Genomic DNA, 21,013 nt, shown 5'->3' on the forward strand with positions numbered 1-21,013 from the left:
TTATGCTTTATAATAAATAAACAGCCAACAAGGGGCTGCTTAGAGTGTTTTGTTTACTGACTAGACTGCAGACACTATTTAGTTAAAGAAGTTATTTAAAAAAGTGTGAAAAGTCTGAGGATCTCACTCAAGAGTATCTCTAACATTTCCTGTGAGAAAGAAGACCAAGGTCTATTCTAGAAGCTCCTCTTTGTAAAGAACAGATTGTCTCTTCTTGTCGAGCAGTCAGTCTACTTTAGGATATGATTACACACGCTCGCAGTGACTGCCAAGATCATGAATGTAGTTCCTGTATGTTTTTCCCATTTTTCAGGGAAGGAAATATTCAATTCAGGCAGGACCTGTCTCACCAACAAAAGGCTGGGGTTCGGCTACACTGTGTGCTGTGGTGTCATTACATGATGTGATAATCAAAGCACACAAAAAAATCTATATTCCATCCAGGAATTATTGAATTACAGTAGCTGGAATCATCTAAGAAAAGACCACATGGCACCAAACACTGTTCTGACAGTCAGTGGTATGGGTCCTTTCTTTGCTAACACACATATCAATTCCTGGGGGTGAAGAAGAGGGCATGCATTGTAAAGTCAGCTCCACTCTAAGCAATGATTGTATGACTTCATCCTGGCTGCCCATGTGACTTATCACATTGACTGGTTTAATAGAACAGATCTGATGGGCTTAGGCAGCAGAGTCATTGGGCGTAAGTAGTTAATGTAAATTTCTGTTTAATTTGAATGTAGACAACAACAGGTTTGCAACAGATGGCAAAATATTTGTAATATTTTCCAATTTTCCCACACTTAATCTCTGTAATATCACAAACTTATGCATATAATGCATCTTGGCCCCATTCAATCGTAGACTGACAGCAGATCAACTCCGTCTTATCGCTGTTTTATCGCAGTCTCGATACTGCAAAGGCACTTTGAAAACGGCAGCTGACCGCGAGTGGTTGCAGACCTAGTATATTTGTTGCAGTAACGTTGATTATGCCAGTCTCCAACCACTATGCTCCCCACTGTGACAGAATGCCTCCTGGGTGATTTCCAGGGCACATCCACCCAGCGGGAGGCCCTGGAATAGACTTGGTACTGAAAAGATTTGGCATCTTCTTGAACTAGAAAATGTTGCTAGAGAGGACGACATCTGGAATACTCTGCTTAGCCCGCTGCCACCACAGCCCAACTTTTGTTATTGTGCTAAATGTACATAACCATTTCCAAAAATATAGGATTATGCACCAAATACTATAAACTCAAGGGCGAGAGACAGCATTTGTCTACGATTAAGAAAGGTGAGTGTGTGTGGTAAACACTTCTACAAGTCATGTGGTAAAAATGCCTTTTTTGAATAACAAATTCATCAAATTTAATGCACCACCAAATCAGAATTGTGTAAAATGCAACACATTTCATTGTGGAACAGTAACAACAAACTGCAATCATTTTCAATAAACTTTATTCTTGTCCCATTTTTCCCCCAAAACACATTTACAAAAGAAGTGATCGGAATTGAACATTTACCTGTGTCAAGACCGGAACATTTGCACAATAAATAAAAAACTATGTATAAATAAAAAATAAATAAACACGACATTATGTGCCAAAAAAATAAAGACTCTTCTGAATTGGCAGATGGCTTTCACAATGTTGAGTTTTCTGAAAACACATGTACATAATACTTGCATTCCAGGTCACAGTTTTTAGGATACAACTCTGGGTCAAGAAAGCAATGTAAACCGATCAGGATTACAGTACAGTACAACAGAGTACAATGTTTTTGTTTTGTTTTTTCCTTAGTATATATTATTGGAATATATACTTCTAACTGTTCTAAAAGCTTATACCAGGTAGTGAGTGTGTAGTGCTATTGGACTTACTTTTAAACTTGTGTAAAGTACAAAAGTAAATCCCACCTCTAAAACCCATCTCGCATCTTGTTTGTAGCCAGCTTGACATTCACAAAGGGCTGTTATTGCACTAAACAGGCATCCCTCAGAAAGGCACTTTTACCCCCACCCCACCCCGTTATCCAACCAACAGTTCAGCTTCTCAGCACGCGTGGAGCACACATTCACCTACTGTACGTGAATTTAAAAATTGAATCCTTTTTAAAAACAAACAAAATTTGAAATGCTTTTTGGTATCTAGTTAAAAACAAATAAAAATATAACAAGTGACAATAAAAGGCTTTGTATGCTTGATGAATTTAGCAAAAAAAAAAAAAAAAGTGCAAAACTGTGTTCGCTCCTGTAGCCCCAGTAGTATGTTATGCACCACAACAGTGAAATCTGGTTGCAATTTAAAAGGAAAAAAAAAAAAATACTGGAGCAGAAGAAGCAATGACTCCCAAACTTTAGCATTACCATCAAATAAGGCCAGGAATATTTGTGCATGTGAGGCCAAGACTGTAGTGTGATCCTATAGCTGGCTGCTCCCCCCCCCCCCCACCCAAAAAAAGGGGGGGGGGGGGGGGGGGAGAAAAAGGTGTGTACAATGGTATCATAAAAAGACCATGAACCAATTGAGGGGTGAGGGGGGGGTTCGCTCTCCAGTCAAACCATACCTCTTTCAAAGCCTCTCTGCTGAAAGATCACAGTTACAGTGCAAGTGAATGATGTAAAAGACCTTGCTGCTAAAATATTTTTGGAAATCTGAGCCTAAAAGCATTTCTGCTACCAGATTATCTCCATTCCATTGTAAGCAATAGGGACAATTTTAGTGTTGAGAAACCTTTACAAAACCATGCCTGGGTTGTGGGCCATCAGTGGAGGCTGAAAGCTGCAGGGTTGGTGGATTTGAAAGAGCCAAGCCAAAAAGCAGTGCTTTTGAGTGAGGGAAGATAATTGGGTGGTGTTTTGTTTTTTGTATAGGCATCTGCCTGTGAGGGATCCATCATTTCAAGCCAAGTATGAGTCTCTTTATTTTAGGTATCAATACCTTCCAGGTGGATACCTTTGAGGCTTAAGCTGGATAGGCACAACCCTGGAGGCAGATGCTGCTTTGGGCAACTCCCTGACTGCTTGACATTTATCAAGATCAGTCAAGTTTGCCAGTCAGCTGCTTAGGCACTAAGCCAGACAAAAATATTGCTCAGAGAAGTTGAGCATCCTTTCAAGTCACACATGTGAACACACATCAGCCCTGCTTGGCTGTGCCTTGAGAAACTGTATCAATCAGTCAGGTTGCCTCTAAGGCATCTGTCACTCGGGCAGCCTGGGAGGCACTGAGCTGTGCTCTCAGGCATCAGTGTGGTGCTGGAGAAGCTGGACCACATATCTAAGGCGGTGTCGTAGCTCAGATGTGCAGCCCATTTCATTCAGCATGCTGAGGAGGTAAGTGCATGAGACACGTTCCCGACTGATATAGGTGAGCAGGTAGGCGCCATCAGAAGACTTGCACAGGATGATTTTGGTGTGGTCGTTGTAAAAGTTAACCTGTGAAAGAGGGAGAAAGGAATGTTTAAATAAATAAATAAAATAAAATTAATAATAATAATAATAATAATAATAATAATAATAATAATAATAATAATAATTCAGCTGCTAGTTATGGATTTCAGTGTTCCACGATTTGTTTTATGAATTTATCAAAGACATTAAATGTAGAATTTAATGAGATTGTCCTAACCTGTAGAGTGCCATTGTTGAAGAGCATGACGAGAGCATGGTCAGTCTTCACCCACTGGAGGAGCAGAGGAGGAGGACATGAATCATGCTCCTCACAATGCAGATCTCCACCCTGAGGAGGACAGAAAATATTTAGTTTAATTCACATGAAGTCAAGTTAAATAATCTTTACACAGATCAACTTACGAAAGTAATGGCTGCAGCCTGTCAACTAAACAGTATTTTTCTTACCTCCATCAGGTTCTGCTCCATGTAGTTCGCCATGAGCTCGACGATTTGTTTCTGGTTGCGTAGCTGCTCAGGTAGAGAGTTTGCAGGGAAGCTGAAGTGTTTGTTGTTGGTCAAGCAGTAGTGAACTGTCCTGTTTAGAAGGGTGAAAAAAGGAAGACATTTTTTTAAAAAGGCAAGTTGTCAGCTTTTCCATTTACTTGCCTATGCAATAGTCAGGAAGCCCTAAGCACTATGTAAATGTGAACATAACTTAGACTGGGTGGATTATAAGCTACTTACTGGCGTTGGTCACAAAGACTGAGATGTGTCCCCTTATTGAAGAGCACACCTACGTTTTGGTTCGAGAGCTGGTAGCCAAAGCCATATTTATTGGAGTAGTCAACCCATTTAGTCACCCACAGGAAGGACTGTGGCCTGGACAAACAGGGTGGATTCCTATTTGCTGAAGAGACAGGAAAAAAAAACAAAAAAAAACAATGTGGATTATTAAAATAGCAGTCCTTATTCAATAAGTCAGCATATCACAAGATGACTACTAATATGGAGAAAAGCTATATGCTTGAAAAACATGCTCAGAGGAAAGTGAGTCAGCAAAACTTCACAGGACTTAAGGAAGAGAGCCGGCTGGTTAAGCTTAATGATTCTGCAGCATTTTGTAATCTAGTGAAACTGCAACAGAAGGCCATTTTACTCAATTTCATTGCACTTTGGTTGACTCTCCCTTGGGAACAATAACAATGGCTGGTCAACAATCTTATACTGTACATAACCTACCTGCAGGCATGGTGGCCAGGCAGTTGTTGAGAACTTTCAGGGCAGATTCAGAGACAGCTGCAGGGGTCAGGACATCCTCACATGCTGGAGGGGAGGGAAAAAATAAAATAAAATAAAGTGAAACCCTGATTCCAAAAGCCATCACAACAAACACCAAGTGTGTGTTCATAACTAACAAACTGAAACTTACGTTCAGTGCTGCTGGCCATGGTGCCCTTGAAGGATCGGGAAATGGATTTCCTGGATTCCTCCTCAGCGGGAGTCTGTTCCAGGGGCACAGAACTCACCAGCTGACCGGTGGGAGACGGCACCTGAGGAGCAACGCAACATGCGATTAGCACATGATGAGAAGGCAACCAAAGTGATAGCACAGGGTGCAATATGCCAAAAATGGTAACAAGGGTTAAAGAGACTGCTCTATTAATTCTCGCATGCTCACTTAGCTGTGTCAGCACCGATGCTTGTTTGTCTAATTTCTGCAACATCTTAAACTAAATGTAGTGCGTCTCATTGCCACTGCAGAGTGGTGAAACTACTTTTAGCATCAGTTTCCCTTTGTGTGCTTTGCAAGCATGCTGCAAGTCTGACACGTAGTTTATAAGGTCATGTTACCACAGAGCTGTTCAAGTATGCCCCCCCACCGCCACTAACACGCAGACAGAAATGAAAACAAGGTAAAATGAGTACTACTTTTAGAGCACATATGTAAAATATATATATTCATCTGTCCTTATTAACCACAATCTAGTGCCTCAAAACAGGCTTCTTAAAACAGACAAAGAGATACTCCTGCCTAAAAGCAAACACTGCAGCTCCTATTGAGCTCTATAAATAAACTAGACAAGCCTGATTAGGGGTTGGCCAACTGAGCATCCTGCTGTTGTGGCATTTAGTCTCAGTTCTGCTCATGGATTAGTCATTTAAAACCAATACTTCATAGCAGAGAGTTTTTCTCCCAAGTGTGCAGTAACAGGTTCCTCTGATTCTTATGATAAAGTGCACCCTAACACCACCAAATGGGCAATTTTCAAAAGCTACCCCCAACAGAGACCGCTGCATTTCTTCTGAGTTTCATTTGTCTGTTGAAAAGATTTCTGAGACAGCGCAGCATCTTATGCTGCAAACTAGACTTTTTATAAAAAAAAAAAAAAAGTGAAAGATACTGTATAATCCAATGTTCAAATAATGAAGCAGTCCTATATTTGGTCACTTTAAGATGCTAATTTAAAAAGTATATTTGCAATACCATTCTGAAGACAGACTGCTTTACCATTTAAATGAGCATGCCTCATGAAAACCAATTCAGTCGTAACAGAGGCCGTCTCCTATTAAATATGCATTTTGTGTTTTCTCCTCGTCTTCAGAGCTGCTGTTCATTATGTGAACTGTGTGCATAACTGGCTGGAATTACCCAAATTGAGGTAAACTAGGTCAAAAGTGTCTCTCAGAGGGGGAAAAAAAAAAAAAAAAAAAAAAAAGGTACCTCATTGGGTTCCACTGTTTTGTAGCTGATCTGCCGGTTGATGGAACATTTAACGATGCCTGACACCAGCTTGGAAATATCCTTGTCCTCTTTGTCGTCGCATGGAATCTTTTCCACTGTGAAAACACGGCACACTGTAGTCACAACAAATATGTTTAAACACAGGAGTGTTTAAATACACACAGTGGCTAGTGGAAACACTTAAAAATAAATCTGAAAACAACATTTTTCCAGTGCTGCCGCTTACCTTTTGCTTTCTTTTTGCCAAAGAGGCTCTTGGCCATTTTAGCGAAGAATTTCTTGGCAGGGCTGGGAGGGTGGAGCTCTGGCACCATCACACAGCTGCTGGGGGGAAGTTTGTCAGGAGTGAAACCCTGAGAAAGAAGGGGGCAAGGCAATGCATTATAAAAAACAGGTGAAAAAGAGCGAGGAGGATGGAAGCTGCCCACACACCTTCCTCAGTTCAGATAATGATCAAGCACTGACATTTTCACACTCCCTCACTTAGAGGTGATAAACTTTCGCACGTACTTTGAAGAATTCGTGGTTGAGGATCTGATCCAGTGTCAGTCTGTCACTGGGATCCTTCTGTAGGATGCCTGAGATGAGTTTCTGAGCAGCAGGGGAAAGCGTGTTGGGCAGGTTGTAGCGAACTTCTTTAATACACTTGTACGTCTCTTTCAAGTCAAGAGTCTCAAAAGGAGGGTTTCCACACATTAGCGTGTACCTGAGAGGGAGAAAACCAGGCAACCGTGAGTTAGCACAACAGAAAAATTTCCCCCTTTCCCCACTGACTGAGATGATGTGAAGCCAAAATAAAAATCTAAGATCAGCTCAAAGAAAAACTCACATTACACATCCGAGCGACCACACATCAGACTCTGTGCCGTGGCCCTGCCTGTTGAGCACCTCGGGAGCCAAGTAATTGGGAGTCCCACAGATTGTTCTAAGGAGGGAAAAAAAAAAAAAAAAAAGTATGGGTGAGATAGTGCTTGAAACATTTAAAACTAATTTGTTTTCATCATCAGGCACACGGGTAATGACTGAAGCTCTTTTTTTCTGTTGCACTCAGTCTTCTGGTATTCCACAGGAAGCGGTCTAACAGGAATTGAAACTGTGCTCTAAGCGGTACTTTCAACTGTCAGTTGGAAACCGGTTTAGTTAGGTACTTACTGAAGGAAAGCTGTGGGAGGAAGAATGCGCTTAGTAACTGATGTAATGGATTGGATTGAGTATACTCTTGCTAAAATGGCCATTAAAAGTCGTAGATTTATAAAAAACAAAAAACAAAAATAATAATCTGAGATCCAGCTAGAAACATCTAAATAAATAAATGAGTGACCTGGGAGTTTGGTTTCAATATAAAACTCATTTCAATATTATGATCTGTGGGCAGCATTCAGTTGATTTGTGTACTCATTTGCATCCTTCTTAGACAATTGTTTCTCAAAGTAATTATTTTTTTTAAAAAGCAGCTTACTTTTTCCTTTGTTCAACTGTCTCCAGCTTGGCAGCAAGACCAAAGTCTCCCAGCCGCAACTCCATGTTCTCATTGATGAAGAAGTTCCCTGAAAGACAAAAACATTTGCCCGGTCAACATTCCACAGATAACAGCTGCTCACCGAAAGTCACAGCAGATTCCTGGGATGCTTACGTGTGAGGTAAGCTACATTTTCAGTCACACACCTAGTTTGAGATCCCTGTGCAGGATTCCTCTGCTGTGGAGGTACTTGAGGCCGGATATGATCTGTCTGAGGTAATACCGCACTTCAGGCTCTGTGAGTGTGTGTCTCGCCTTCCAGATGTGTGCCAGGGACTGCGGAGAAAGCAATGAGCGAAACGTCAACCCTGTATTTGTCAGTGGGACTGTACAATACTGCTAGCACGCACACACCCCTGCAGCAGCATAAAAGATGGAAAAATTTTAACTTTGGGGATCCTTTAAAGCATTTTAATTGGTTATTTGCATATATGTGTGTGTGTGTGTGTGTGTGTGGTGCCACTGTGGAGTAATACAAGGAAAGCTGTTAGTGCAAGCCAAACACAAAGCAGCACAGACTGTTCTAGAGTTCCAAAGTCTCACCTTCCGACTGCACAGCTCGAGGAATATGTAGATGTTCTCTTGGTCTTCGAAATAATGAGAGAATTTCACCACATGCTTGTGTGACAGCGTTCGGTGCAGCTCGATCTCATTCGTGATCTGTCAACATATGACAACTCATCAATCTGTGCAGCCATTTCAATCCGCCCCTCCAAAAAAAAAAAAAAAAAAAAAAAAAAAAAAAAAAAAAAAACCAACCCAGAAATCGATTTCCACTTATGCAAGACACGCAAGAGAAACAAAGCGCTATGATGATGTACCTTGTCCCTCTGGTGTGGTTTGGAAACCCTGCTCTGTGGAATCACTTTGACTGCATACATTTTGTTGCTGGACAGGTCTGTCATCTCATAGCATCGAGCAAAGCCGCCCTTGGGAGAAAGAAACAGAATGATCAATTTACACAGGCAGCAGGTTTAAAAGCTGGAGGCTCAGTGGCAAAGCCTGAGAGGCTCAGTAGGTTGAAACTATGCAGTCACAACCATTTAGCAAAAATTAAGGATGTCAGTAAGAGGAAATAACCAAAAATAGGATTAAGCACACACACACATACACACACACACACACACACACACACACACACACATACACACACACACACACACACATATAAAAAAGGCTAAAATGTTGCAGATGCCTCGGCGTTTTTTTTAGTCATGACAGTCTTGTTATATTGGCTGTGATGTTCCGATATCATTAAAGAACCTCAAAAATCATCCCCCAAATACATCTACTGCCGCTTGTTTCATACATTTTTCCTTGATACAATCATGACTGCACATGCTCGGGTACATGAAGGATGAGGCAGACTGAGCTGCTGCATTCATTAACCGTGAAACTGACGGAGACGTTTCCAGCTCTGCGGCAGGCAGTAGGAGGTGGGGGGAATTTTGGCTGGTTGCCTGACGCAGCACACCGATATAACTAGCAACATGTTGATAAACTCGCTCCATTCATACAGCGCGGATACTGTGTCAAAAGCAATACTGATGTAACATCATAAGGTATGGGCACACAAGCTCGTCTTTTGGTTTCACAGCCGGCCCTTAAATTACGAGGGGGGTGCTGTAAACATTCATCACTGCTCGAGATTTTTATGAGGTGTCGCTAACCATGTGTGCGCACCGGAGCTGGGCACACCTTGCGTCTGATTCATTCAACACTGACGAGCACGGAGGGGGGAAAGATTGGTCACATTCACCACGAGGTCATTCTCTATTCCCGCATCACAAACACACCTGGAAAATGGCTGGTAATTCATTTTTAAAAAATAAAATAAATACACCCGATTTTAATTAACTTAAAACTGCGGCTCATTAATTCAGCTTCTAGATCCATCCGTCTCCTCAGTCAAAAATCGACGCACGCAGCGACGCACAAGCACATGTTAAAAAAAAAAAAAAAGGAAAAGAAAATAAATCTGCATACCTTCCCCAACAGCTTCCCTTTACTGTAGGATCTTCCCGTCTTGGGATCCATCACAACCTGAGCCAGCTCCGGTTTGGGTTGGTCGTGTTTATTCCTGCTGTTTTTCGCCGGGGCAGAAGACTGTTGGGGTCCACCACGCTCCGGAGCAGCCTTAAATAAATCCGCATTCATGGTGTGGCACGAAATCCACTGAACCGCGGGGAAACAGCCGGTACTCATTTAACACAGTGGTATAAATGATCGCTCCGTATGTATCTCCCTATAGCTTATGTTTTTCAGTAAAAGTGCCGATCCGTATCTGTGGTACGTCCTTCTCATTCAATTGTATCCAACTGGCGTGGACCATCAGGGCGCACTCCGCCTATATAGGGACCCGCGACGTCACGGAGCCGTGGGCGGAGGGAGGTGGTGCACCGGTGGAGAAAGTCGAGACGATTTGCTCAGACAGAAACTCAATCAAAAATTGATGTGAATTTTAAGAGAAAATGTGAATGAAATAGCGCATGAAAAAAATAAAAATAAAGTCACTTCGGTTCGGCTCACATCTCAGAGCTGCTGCGAGGCCAGTGACGCGCTGCAGCCCGGACACTGTAACCCTTTATCCACACAAGCCCACTTTATCAAATGAGGTAAGTAAACATGTAAGGAGAGAAGAAAAATCCCGCAATTCTGGAAAATTTTGAAAATGTTCTAAACCTTTCATTATTTAGAGGAGACTTTGTTAAAAAAAAAAAACAACAACAAAAAAACAAACAAACAAACAAACAAAACAAAAAAAAAACAAGAAAGAATATTCTACTTAGAAATCCTTTCATTAGATTTTTCCATAAAATGAACAGTACGTGGCTGGGACATATATTTTCCATGCTGCAGATGAGTACACAGATTATTTGAGCTGGGCCCACATAGATTATATAATATTTGAATGATGCTTACAAAGAAACAAAAGTGGGACTCTGCTAAAAAATAAAATAAAATTCCACAGGTTTTTCCAGTACAACCCTGGCTTAGATTTCCCCGGTGTGCAGTCCCCCCGAGAGAGTAAAAGTCCTGAATACGGCTGCCACCTGGTGGTCAAAACGTGCAATTCCTAAGCTCAGGCTATGCAGGACATGAGTGCACTGTATAAATGACTTTGGAAAAATTTTTCTGTAGTGACACAGTAGTAGTCCATTGTGTCTACATAAGCTAATGTGCTTTATATAAAAAGCACGGTCTAACAGCATTTGCAGTTGGCTTTGCAAAGTGGCCTTCATTGCTGATAGTGAGCAATTTTGGACTGCCTTAATGTTCAAATACAGAAATAAAAAGGCGAAACAAAAAGTGGAAATATCATAAATTCCTAATCTGGACCATAGTTTTTGGTTGCTCCTATTTAATGAAGGCTTGAAGCAGGTCATGCCTGATGGAGGCTTTTGAAGATGACCTTCTGATCTTCTGTTTGGTGCTGTTTGTTTTGACTTGATGATGGGCATCAAGGACAGCCTAGCAGCTTGCTGACAGCGCAGAGATATACTGTGTTTCTTTGTCTAGAAAGTAGATGAGACATAGGAGGGACTAGTGAAACTCTGTGAGATTAGATTTTCAGAATGTGATGTGTTAATATGTTCGTTTATATTAAGTAAGGCTCCAAAAGAATAAAAGGACAAATAAAAATATGTGCCTGCCATCTGCTAGTACTGGGTTAGGCTCACCTTTTTGAACTCCTTAATTTTTCATGGCACAGACTGAACAAGATGCTGGAAACATTCCTCAGAGATTTTGGTCCATAAAATCTCAAATATGCAGATTCATCCACTGTGGCAACCCTGTGCATAAGATAACTGAGAAAAAAAAAAAAAAAAAAAGGTGCTGACTGATGCTGCAGATTTGTCAGCTGCACATCCATGACACGAATCTCCTGTTTCACCACATCCCAAAGGTGCTCTATTGGATTGCAATCTGGTGACTGAGGAGGCCATTTGAGTACAGTGAACTCATTGTCATGTCTAAGAAACCAGTTTGAGATTATTTGAATGATACGACTTGGTGAGATATCCTGTTTTTTTTTTTTCACTTTGCTCATAAAGGGATGGACATAGAAGTAATTCTCAGGTAGGCTGTGGTGTTTAAACAAGACTCTGTTGGTACTAAGGGGCCCAGTGCGTTAAGAAAATACCCCCCACCACCACCAGCCTGAACTATTATACAAGGTAGCATGGATCCATTCTTGGTGTGTTTACACCAAATTCTGACCCTACCCTCCAGATGTCACAGCAGAAATCAAGACTCAACAGGTCAGGCAATCATTTTCCAATCTTCTGTTTTCCAATTTTGGTGTTTACAGTTTCCTGTTCTTAGCTTAAAGGATGGCACTGGGTGTGTTCTTCTGCTGCTGAAGCCCACCTGCTTCAAGGTTCCACATGTTGTGCATTCAGATGCTCTTCTGCATACTGCGGCTCTAAGGAGTGGTTTACACTACTCATCCACATCTCCAGGACAATTATTTCTGCATGAGGCAAATCTCATCTTTTAATTTCATAATACACATCTAAAATGTGACTCCATGAAATATTAATTGAGGAGACTGGATGAAAGCATCCCTGGTGTGACCAGCCAAAATGGCTGGGAAGAATGCTTAATAACTTCTATTCCAATGTTAACACTGAAAGGCAGACAAAGACTCATTTCATCAGCTGTATTTGTGAGAACAGACAACAACCAGCAAAAGTGAAAATGCACATTTTCACAATATCGGAGGGAAAAATCCAAATTTTCCACAGAAAACATTCTAGAGCGTGAAACTTTAAAGCAGGATTGTGGGAAATGTATGCAGTATCAAACACAGCTGCATGCAGTAATGGAAAATATTATACTAGGCTGATGGAAGATTTTTTGCTATGTGACTTAGTGCAATTACAAAATATACGGCTGATGTGAAGATTAAGAAAGTCAAAAGTATCCTCCGGTTGTCTTCGTGGGCAGAAATAAGAGACACACTTTGGCAAATGCACATCTGACAAAAATCAAAAATATCTGATAAGTTTAGCCTAACTGATTTTCAATGAGCATCATAAACAAATCTCAGTTACACTTAACATGGTCCAATTTAGAGCACAAAGACATTTTTTTTTAATAAAACAAGACAGGAAAACAACAGCAAGAGCAGCAGAATGACAGAGCTGTGGTCCTTCAACCCTTCATGCATGACTTCACAAAAAGAGGAAATATGAACAGGGAAGAAAAATTGACTTTCCCCACTTTCTACCTGCGTACTGGAAATTAACATCAGTGATGATGAATTGTGCGAGTTCTTGCAGTCTGCTGGACTCCACCCTTTTGTTTGTATGATAGATAAATATGGCCTGTGACTAAGAATACCAGCAGCCTGGTCTTCAAAGCAGGGCCAAACTGAGGCCAGCCCGAGCTTAGATATTACTCTAGACCAGTTATTTAGGAGCTGTGTATAGTAGTTTCAATAATTAAGTCATGTCTGCCTTTTGGAACTCTCATTTGGTCCTGCTGTGGAAAAACGGCAAAATTTAGAAGTCCATCATGTCCTCTCCTTTTAATTTCTTCTCCTGGGACTCTGTCCAAGCTTTGTTGATTGTTCTCTTCATCTCGTCGTCTCCCTCTGCGTAGATCTTTTTCAACACATTCATCAGGCCCTCGCTGGGGTCGGCATTCTCGTCAAAGCTGGGTTTCCTGTTGAAAGGCAGTGGGAAAAATACTTTAATCGTGTGTAACGGTGTGTACGCTTATATAGTACGTGTGCACCCAATCACTGCACTGCAATGACAGAGGCATGAGATACAGCACTCTTACTGTACTTTATTACCTAAATTGAAATCCATAAGAACATTTCTAACTTACTCTTTCTCTTTAGACTGCTTTTCCACCGCTGTTAGGCAGTCCCACTTCTTCGTTGACTGCTTCTTGCACATGACCAAGACCATGTCTGTTTTTATCTGTTACAAGGAGCAAAACAGTGTTTCAGGGTGTGGGCAAGAAACTGGCAACTCAAACCAAAGATACAAACCAACATGAACACGGAAACTGCACCTAACAAGGTTTAAGCATGATCACAATACCCACCTTAATAAACAAGAGTGTTCCAAAGAACACATGTCGCCTGCTCAGAGGCCTGTCAGAAAGTATTTTCATGTATATGAAAGTAAGTGATTAAGTGTTGAGCTTAGCAGTTAATATTTACAATAGATTTTTAGAGTGAATAATTGTTATTCGATGTGTAGTGCATAGAACTGTCTATAATTTATACATGAAGTTTATTTGATTTAATATTGATAAAGTTATCCAACAAAGGAAATACAGAATGGAGACAGCTGAGAGATGAATGAATGATAGAAAGATTGATTACAGTGACAAAAAACAAACAAAAAAAAACAGGTCCAAAAAAAAGATTCCAAAAGTAAACAAAGCATAAGAGGGGGTGGGGGGTGTTTCCTGTCCTCTGCAGTAGCACTCTTCAACACGTCTCTATCCACCCAGTTTGAAGTAAATATGTTGCAGTTACTGAGACACTGACAGCGTAACAGATGAAGAAACAGACCCAAAAAAAAAAAAAAAAAGACGACTACTCTAAAACTAAGAAACACTTGGATATCACGTTCAAGACTGTTTAATGGACAATGTCAAAAACTGTCTAAACAAAGGCATTTGAAACCATTAATCGCGTTCTTCAATCATGAAGCGCACTTTAAATGCTGCTTAACTGTGCAGCACCGCGCACTACGAAGACCGCATGTTATACGCCAAACAGACAATGAAGAAAAACAAACAAAAAAAAAAACTTAAAATAAATTGAAGTCAAATATATGAAAACATGTTACTGCAAACGATGTTTACGCATAATTAAAATGTGAGAAAATAACGTCCGAAAATGAATAACTTGTAACTTAAAAGTGTGGTGCATTATGAACCGATGCTCGTTGTTCTACAATTCATGACACGCATCACAATAAAAGTTAAAATCTAAAATGATAATAAACCAATACAATACAAACATCCATCCATCCATTTTCTTCCGCTTATCCGGGGACGCATCCTGAATGCCTGTGAGGTGCGTTGCGTGCGTTAATTACCTTTCAGTTGTGTCCCCGTGTTTTACATGCGGTGCCGGCCGACAGAAACATAAAACGCTGAGACTTTTTCCCTCCTGGTCCTACTCTTTGCTGTGGTCAGGGTTTTTTAAGGTGCAAACACATTTGTCCCTCTAGTTTGTGCAAACTTGGGGGAAGTAGTCGGAAATGCACGCAAGGAAATGACGGTGTTTTCCAGGAGATGCGCTTCAGTTTGTGTTGTAACTTCAAAAATAACTAACAATATTAGACCTAATAAAAATATCAGGCCAAGATTAAGATTAAGTTACGGCATTTTTCTATAACGATGTTAGGGCTGCAGCTCCATCTGGTGGCAGATGGCTGCGTAACATTTAGTACAACCATTTATGGCACTGGGCATCAATTAAAACCTTAACAATCAGGCTAACCGACTAGTACATCTGGTATGGAATAGTGATAATAGCGACGATCAGTCGTCTAGTCGACTAGTTGGTCACATCCCTAACACAGACAAATTAAAGTATGATAAAATAAAATACTGTGATTTTATCAAGGTGGAAATGAAAAAAAAGCCTCCTCAAACACGAGAGTTGCTGGTGTGCTTTTCTGCAAGCAACTTCAGAGTCTGCTTTAAAATTCAGCTTTGAATCAAAAAACAAGATATTTATAACACTGAATACATTCCACCATGACCTGTAATGGGTGTGACCTCTTGTATATGAGTGCATGTTCTAGAGTCAATGATCATATCTATTGTCTTTGTTATGTTCAGGAGCAGACTTGATTGGACACGATTCCATTTATCCGGACCCTTTGAGTTCTGTTAGTTAAAAAGTCAAGAATCCAGCCCACACATTTACTGTGGTGGCTGCAGGAGGTAACATGGCTTAGAACGGCTGGTGTGATGTAAAATAGGTAAAGACAATCTCACCAAATAAAAACCGTGTTTGGTTTGGGGACCCAAACATTCAGCTTTTGAAAAGCATGAAGAGAGAAATTTAAATGCATTGCAACAGCCTTAGTCAGAATCAGAAACCCAGTTCCCCTCTTGACAGGCGGCAGGGGGAACCTGCATTATGCACAGCTTCATACAAACTGGTGGTTTAGTTTGAAGCCAAGTAAAGGAAAGATTCTGAAAGCATTTATTGGAAATATTTTGTCTATTACTGGGCACCAAAATCAGAGACCTACCTACACAGTTTTGGCAACATTTAGCAGAAAGTCTGCTGACAGAGACTCCACCACTACTTCCTAATGCACACCCACTTGTCTAAGATGACAACAAAGACTTCTGACACAAAGCCAGCAACTGATTTCTGAAATACAAACTGCTCACGGCAGGGCGGACCAAGGAGAAGAAGCTGAGTAAGCATGTGCTTTGCTTACCTTTTTGTAGCTCTCCTTTTCATTGATTGGATATAACAGGTTGAGAACTGTCATTTCATGGTTTTTGCCATCTAGATCCTTCACCAGCACAGAAAATGACCTGCAATACAGACAGTCAGCAAACTCACTTGTACTGCTAGGGGCACAGGAATGTATACACACACTGATTATCAGCTCACCTTTCTGTAAATTTGACCTCCACATTCTCTGCTGATATTTTGTGCACATCTTTCAATGCCAGATAAATTTTGACAAACTTATCTGACTGGTCCCACGCTGCAGAAAAGATAAGAAAGAAAAACTGTCAAATACTTTTTTCCCCCCACCAGTCCTTGCATGCATCTTAACTGTTGCATTCTCTCACAACTGTCAACAGTGCTACTCCACAACAGCCCCATACCATAGCTGGTAATTTTGACAGTGTATGCTGCCTTAGTGGCCACAGACGGGTCTGCCTCCTTCCTGGCCTGTTGCTCCTTTTGTTGCCGTTTAGCTGCGAGCTCCTTCTCCACCTTCTTCTGCTCCTGTTTTAACAGATCCTGAACTCTTTTCCTCTCTGCCTTCTCCAAGAGGGACCCCAGCTCCTGCAAGTCTGCCTCCAACTGTTTGATCTGTATCAGGGAAAAAAATACAGTCACTGAGAAATGCACATCCCCTAATAGAGTATTGCGGTCTGCCTGAGTCTAACTACCAAACACTTATTTGATTTAAAAAAAACAAACAAACAAAAAGTTTATTTCCAAAATAAAATCAGGTATCAGTCTGGTAGAGATTTGACACTGCTTTTGACATTGTGCCAGCCAAAACAGTGATTTAGTGACACAATCCTCTCTCCATATATCGTATTACTTTTTTAAAATGTGGCCTAACCTAAATCACACTGCATGTTGGACCTATGCATCTGCATGCGTTTTATCTGGCATCCAAATAATTTAGAACCCCGTACACAATAATTACAGTAATTCACTTCTAATACATTTACAGATGTATTATAATATATACTTGAAGTATTAACTGATACTGAAGTATACGAGTGAGTCTAACATCTCCGACCAGCTATCATTAAACGCCGAATAATTACCACATTGACTGGATTAGCAGCGCAATAGCTCAGTTACACTGAAGTATGTTGCTAGAACGTTCTGGTAGAATCGACTAAACGCTAACAGCTGGCCGGCGATGCTCCTGACATGCGCCGCCACACACGACTAACCCCTGTAAGAGTATTTGCCAATGAGGCCGTTTTATTTTGGTTTAAAAATGTATCGTTAATTGCGAGAATAAGTAAAAATAAAAACAGCAGGCATCACTGCAGCTGTTTTTATTTGTTCGCCATGGCTTGCTAAGTATTGACGTTAGCGAACATAGCGCCGCTTTCACTACGTTCACGGAAATCCAGCTACCTCAGTTAAACCATAAAAAACTCTAGTTTTGCTGAACGCTAGACTGAATGTAAAGACGCTGCTCACCTGTTCGGTTAAATCCATTCAGACTTATCGCTGTCAGTTACTGTGAGAAATGTCACTGCGCTTCTACTTCTCGGCTCTCTGCGGTGCTCGTTTCCGACGCCAATGGAGCCTCCTTCTTCTTCGTGATCGGCCATTTGCAAGGCAGACTAGAGGTGCACTACCGCCACCTACTGTACCGAAGGTTAAACTTTTTGAAGTTCTAACCGCATCAGAATGGGGAAGAAAGGTGATTTATGTGACTTTGGTCTGGGTATTTCAGAAACTGCTGATCTACTGGAACTGCTTCAAGCTGATAGGAAGACAACAGCAATTCAAATAATCACTCATTACAACCAAGGTATGCAGAAGCACATCTCTGAATGCATAATGTAGAGGAACATCTGTGTTTCACCTGATTTAACCTGACTGTAACTTTCTTGTACAAAGAGTGTGTATCAAGATGGAAAGTAATTGTAATCTGTGTTCAAGGTCATGAGGTACTTTCTGTGTCTTCATTATTAGGTGGCTACATGACTGTGAGAAGCAAACTCCCAACAGCTTGATAGACAAAGATTGTATCCACACAAGTTTAAAGGAGTCAATTTCCCCTTATTGGTATCAATGCTGTTATGAAGACTGTTTGAGTTGTATTGATTCCTTTGCAAAGGGTTTGGTAAATGAATCTCAGAAAATCAGTTTGGGTTCCACTCTTAATTGATTTCTCCACAACACACAACACACTTCAGCAGCAGAAAACCACAGCAGGTGCCACTCCTTTCAGCTAAGAGGAGGAAACTGAGGCTACAATTCACACCGACTCACCAAAATTGGACAATAGATTATTATAATGTTGCCTGGTCTGATTTGTCTCAATTTCTGCTGCCACATTCAGATGGTAGGTTCAGAATTTGGCATAAACAACATGACAGCATGGATCCATCCTGCCTTGTGCCAGCAGCTCGGACTGGTGCTGGTGTGATGGTATGGAGGTGTAACCCTTTGAGAATGCAGCAGTGCAGGCTGCAAGAATCTATTTAATAACAATATTAAACATAACATTTTATAATAATCCATATATATAAATCCACGACACAAAAGCTGTAATGTACAGCAATATTTAGTTTATTTTCCAGTAGTCACATCATCTCATTTTTAATATTTAGAAGACCAATAAGGAAGTAACAGCACCTTACTGATCAAGAAAAACATAATTTACATAAGTAATAAAATGTTGTTTGTTCATAACCACTGAAAAATCCAGTTTTTCAAAATGTCCAATGCGGCCCCATCACCACCTTGCCCTCAGAATCCCAGACATCTGATTGTGGTCAGCTAGATGACGGAAGACGATACGGCTGAGTCGCCATCTCCGTTTCACTCCTCGTGGTCGGGAAGTCATCACACACCTGTTACGTATCCTCACAGGGCAGCTGTCTCTGGGTAGCGCTGCAATGTCTTTGTCTGCTATCTCCTGCAAAAAAAACAAACAAAAAATAAATTTGGATGTTGACTGTCATTAATGACCACCCATAAAAATCTGTGATAATTAGACTAGACTTTATTAATACACATAGGACTCAAATTTCCTTCTTCAATATGTACCTGAAGCTCTTTGGGTAGGATGGTGTTCTTCCTCAGTGCATTGATCCGTAACCTCTCATCAGCATAGTCAAAAGCCATCTGTCTCCTCTTGACATCCCTCAGCATCCTCCAGTCAACATAGTACCCTCTCACCTGCTCCACTGCCCCCCAGCAGCTCCTCAGTGCCTGCAAACAGTGCTCCTTCAGTTAGTGACTGCCTAAATAGGGTAACCACTATTTATTCTGCCTCTATACTCCCATACACACAGTAAATAGCTCAAAATGAGCTTTAAGTATCCAGAAAGTGGATATTATTTGAGCACCCCTACCTATTTTCACAAAAGCTAAAGCAGTCTGAACAAAGGCCGATCATTTTGGCTTATCTGCACGGTTGTGTGCCATTTGGACAAGCTTGCACTTGAGAACACACCATCTGACCTCTCACCATCACAGTAGCAGTTTCTGTTCTATGTGGCTTTCTTGCAGGGCTGTTTGATTACAGCAAGACCAAGATGGAAATTATGTTGCCCGAACTAAAGCGACAGATGCCCTGACCACAGAGTGACACAGATCTGAGCCAGCAACTAACTGAAACCTCCTTCATGCACCACCAAAAGCACAGTGGGTGAGAGACCCTTGGTGGTCTGGACAGAAAGCTGCTTCATGCAATGAAGTACAGAAGCTTTGATATGACTTTTGCATTTTCTACATGACCTTGTTAACCAAAGGCTCTCCTTCCATCATTTTGGTTGATGTAAAACTAAACAGGGAATGAGTCTGGCCTTTTAGAAAGTGAGGAAAGGGTTCAGCTGTAAAAAAAAAACAAAAAGGGTGCACTTGAGGAATGACGGGACAAAACGAATGCGAAAGGGTTTCATCCAGTTGAAGCGTCTTGTTTTCACAATCATTAGAAGCCAAATCATAAATGAAGTAAATATCAAATTAGTCACCCAGCCCTACAATGCTAGTCATCAAAAATAACCAACAGTGATGAACTGATGAGCATCTATTATCTGTGCACTTTATTAAGAGAAATTACAGGAATAGGAAACAATTTGCCATTTAAATAGACAAATTTAATCCACATCTAAACGTTGCTGCTGAGCAAATGTCACTCTTATGATTACTGGATAACAATGTGTATTTTCACTGCGGATCTTATGCAGTGTGCCAAAATTTACAGTATTTTCCTGCATATTCTGTTTTCTTTTCTTCTTGACGTACTTCAAAATGCAAAATAAGGTGACGCAGCCACACTGCCGTCATCGTTCATAAACCGCCCTTAATTCTAGTCATGTTAAACCCCTGAAAGACGCATCCTGAGGCAGGTTTGACATTTACCATCTTAGCTAGTATTAGCGACGAAGCTAACGTCAGCGCGTTAGACATCACTAAATCCGCCTTTGTTACTTTCTCCATCCGACTGCCAGAGATACCAGATGGAGTTTTATTGCAAACACAACCTTAGCCAATTAATGTAAGATTACAGTAAGTACTTTACCTGCTTTGGGACGCAGACGGTGGAATAAAGGGCATTTAACCCTAAACATGCTATTCTGGGAACCGCCATATTGGATTTAATTTGTGCGAAACCGCCCACACTCAACTACAGCGCCCCTATCGACCGGAAGTGGGACGGGATAAGATGAGGAAAAAGTGTTAAGTTTACAAGGGGGAAAAAAAAATCGGTTTTATGAGAAAAAAAATCGGGAAAAGTGTTTTTTTTTTTTTAGTCAAGGAGCAACATCGCCTCACTTTTCAATGTTAAACTGGAAATAAATTCATATATTTCTAGCTCCAGGGATGCAGAAGTCTCCTAATAACAGAAATTTATTAGATCATCAACACCAAGCTGGTTTTCATTCAAATGAAAATGTCCTTTACTAACAT

At 40.9% G+C, this 21,013-nt stretch overlaps 3 protein-coding genes across 3 annotated transcripts; all 3 read right to left on the reverse strand.

Moving 5' to 3' along the window:
- Window positions 1–1,447: 1,447 nt before the first annotated feature.
- On the reverse strand, window positions 1,448–9,867 carry plk3 (polo-like kinase 3 (Drosophila)). Its single transcript, XM_030752399.1, has 15 exons — window positions 9,649–9,867; window positions 8,484–8,591; window positions 8,206–8,322; window positions 7,809–7,938; window positions 7,603–7,690; window positions 6,973–7,068; window positions 6,654–6,849; window positions 6,370–6,496; window positions 6,123–6,238; window positions 4,830–4,950; window positions 4,640–4,723; window positions 4,145–4,307; window positions 3,866–3,995; window positions 3,636–3,746; window positions 1,448–3,442 (listed from the first exon to the last, which is right to left on the reverse strand). Exons 1-15 carry the CDS (start codon window positions 9,865–9,867, stop codon window positions 3,245–3,247), a joined length of 2,004 nt encoding a protein of 667 aa, XP_030608259.1. The 3' UTR covers window positions 1,448–3,244.
- A 2,443-nt stretch (window positions 9,868–12,310) lies between these two features.
- cacybp (calcyclin binding protein) lies at window positions 12,311–17,713 on the reverse strand. Its single transcript, XM_030751674.1, has 6 exons — window positions 17,564–17,713; window positions 16,495–16,705; window positions 16,274–16,370; window positions 16,095–16,194; window positions 13,501–13,595; window positions 12,311–13,332 (listed from the first exon to the last, which is right to left on the reverse strand). Exons 1-6 carry the CDS (start codon window positions 17,579–17,581, stop codon window positions 13,170–13,172), a joined length of 684 nt encoding a protein of 227 aa, XP_030607534.1. The 5' UTR covers window positions 17,582–17,713; the 3' UTR covers window positions 12,311–13,169.
- Window positions 17,714–18,654: 941 nt separating this feature from the next.
- Window positions 18,655–20,745, reverse strand: mrps14 (mitochondrial ribosomal protein S14). The gene is made up of 3 exons (XM_030752441.1): window positions 20,625–20,745; window positions 19,145–19,309; window positions 18,655–19,013 (listed from the first exon to the last, which is right to left on the reverse strand). Exons 1-3 carry the CDS (start codon window positions 20,691–20,693, stop codon window positions 18,831–18,833), a joined length of 417 nt encoding a protein of 138 aa, XP_030608301.1. The 5' UTR covers window positions 20,694–20,745; the 3' UTR covers window positions 18,655–18,830.
- Window positions 20,746–21,013: the final 268 nt, after the last annotated feature.

This window comes from Archocentrus centrarchus, chromosome 17, assembly GCF_007364275.1.
Source record: "Archocentrus centrarchus isolate MPI-CPG fArcCen1 chromosome 17, fArcCen1, whole genome shotgun sequence".
Classification (NCBI taxonomy): domain Eukaryota; kingdom Metazoa; phylum Chordata; class Actinopteri; order Cichliformes; family Cichlidae; genus Archocentrus; species Archocentrus centrarchus.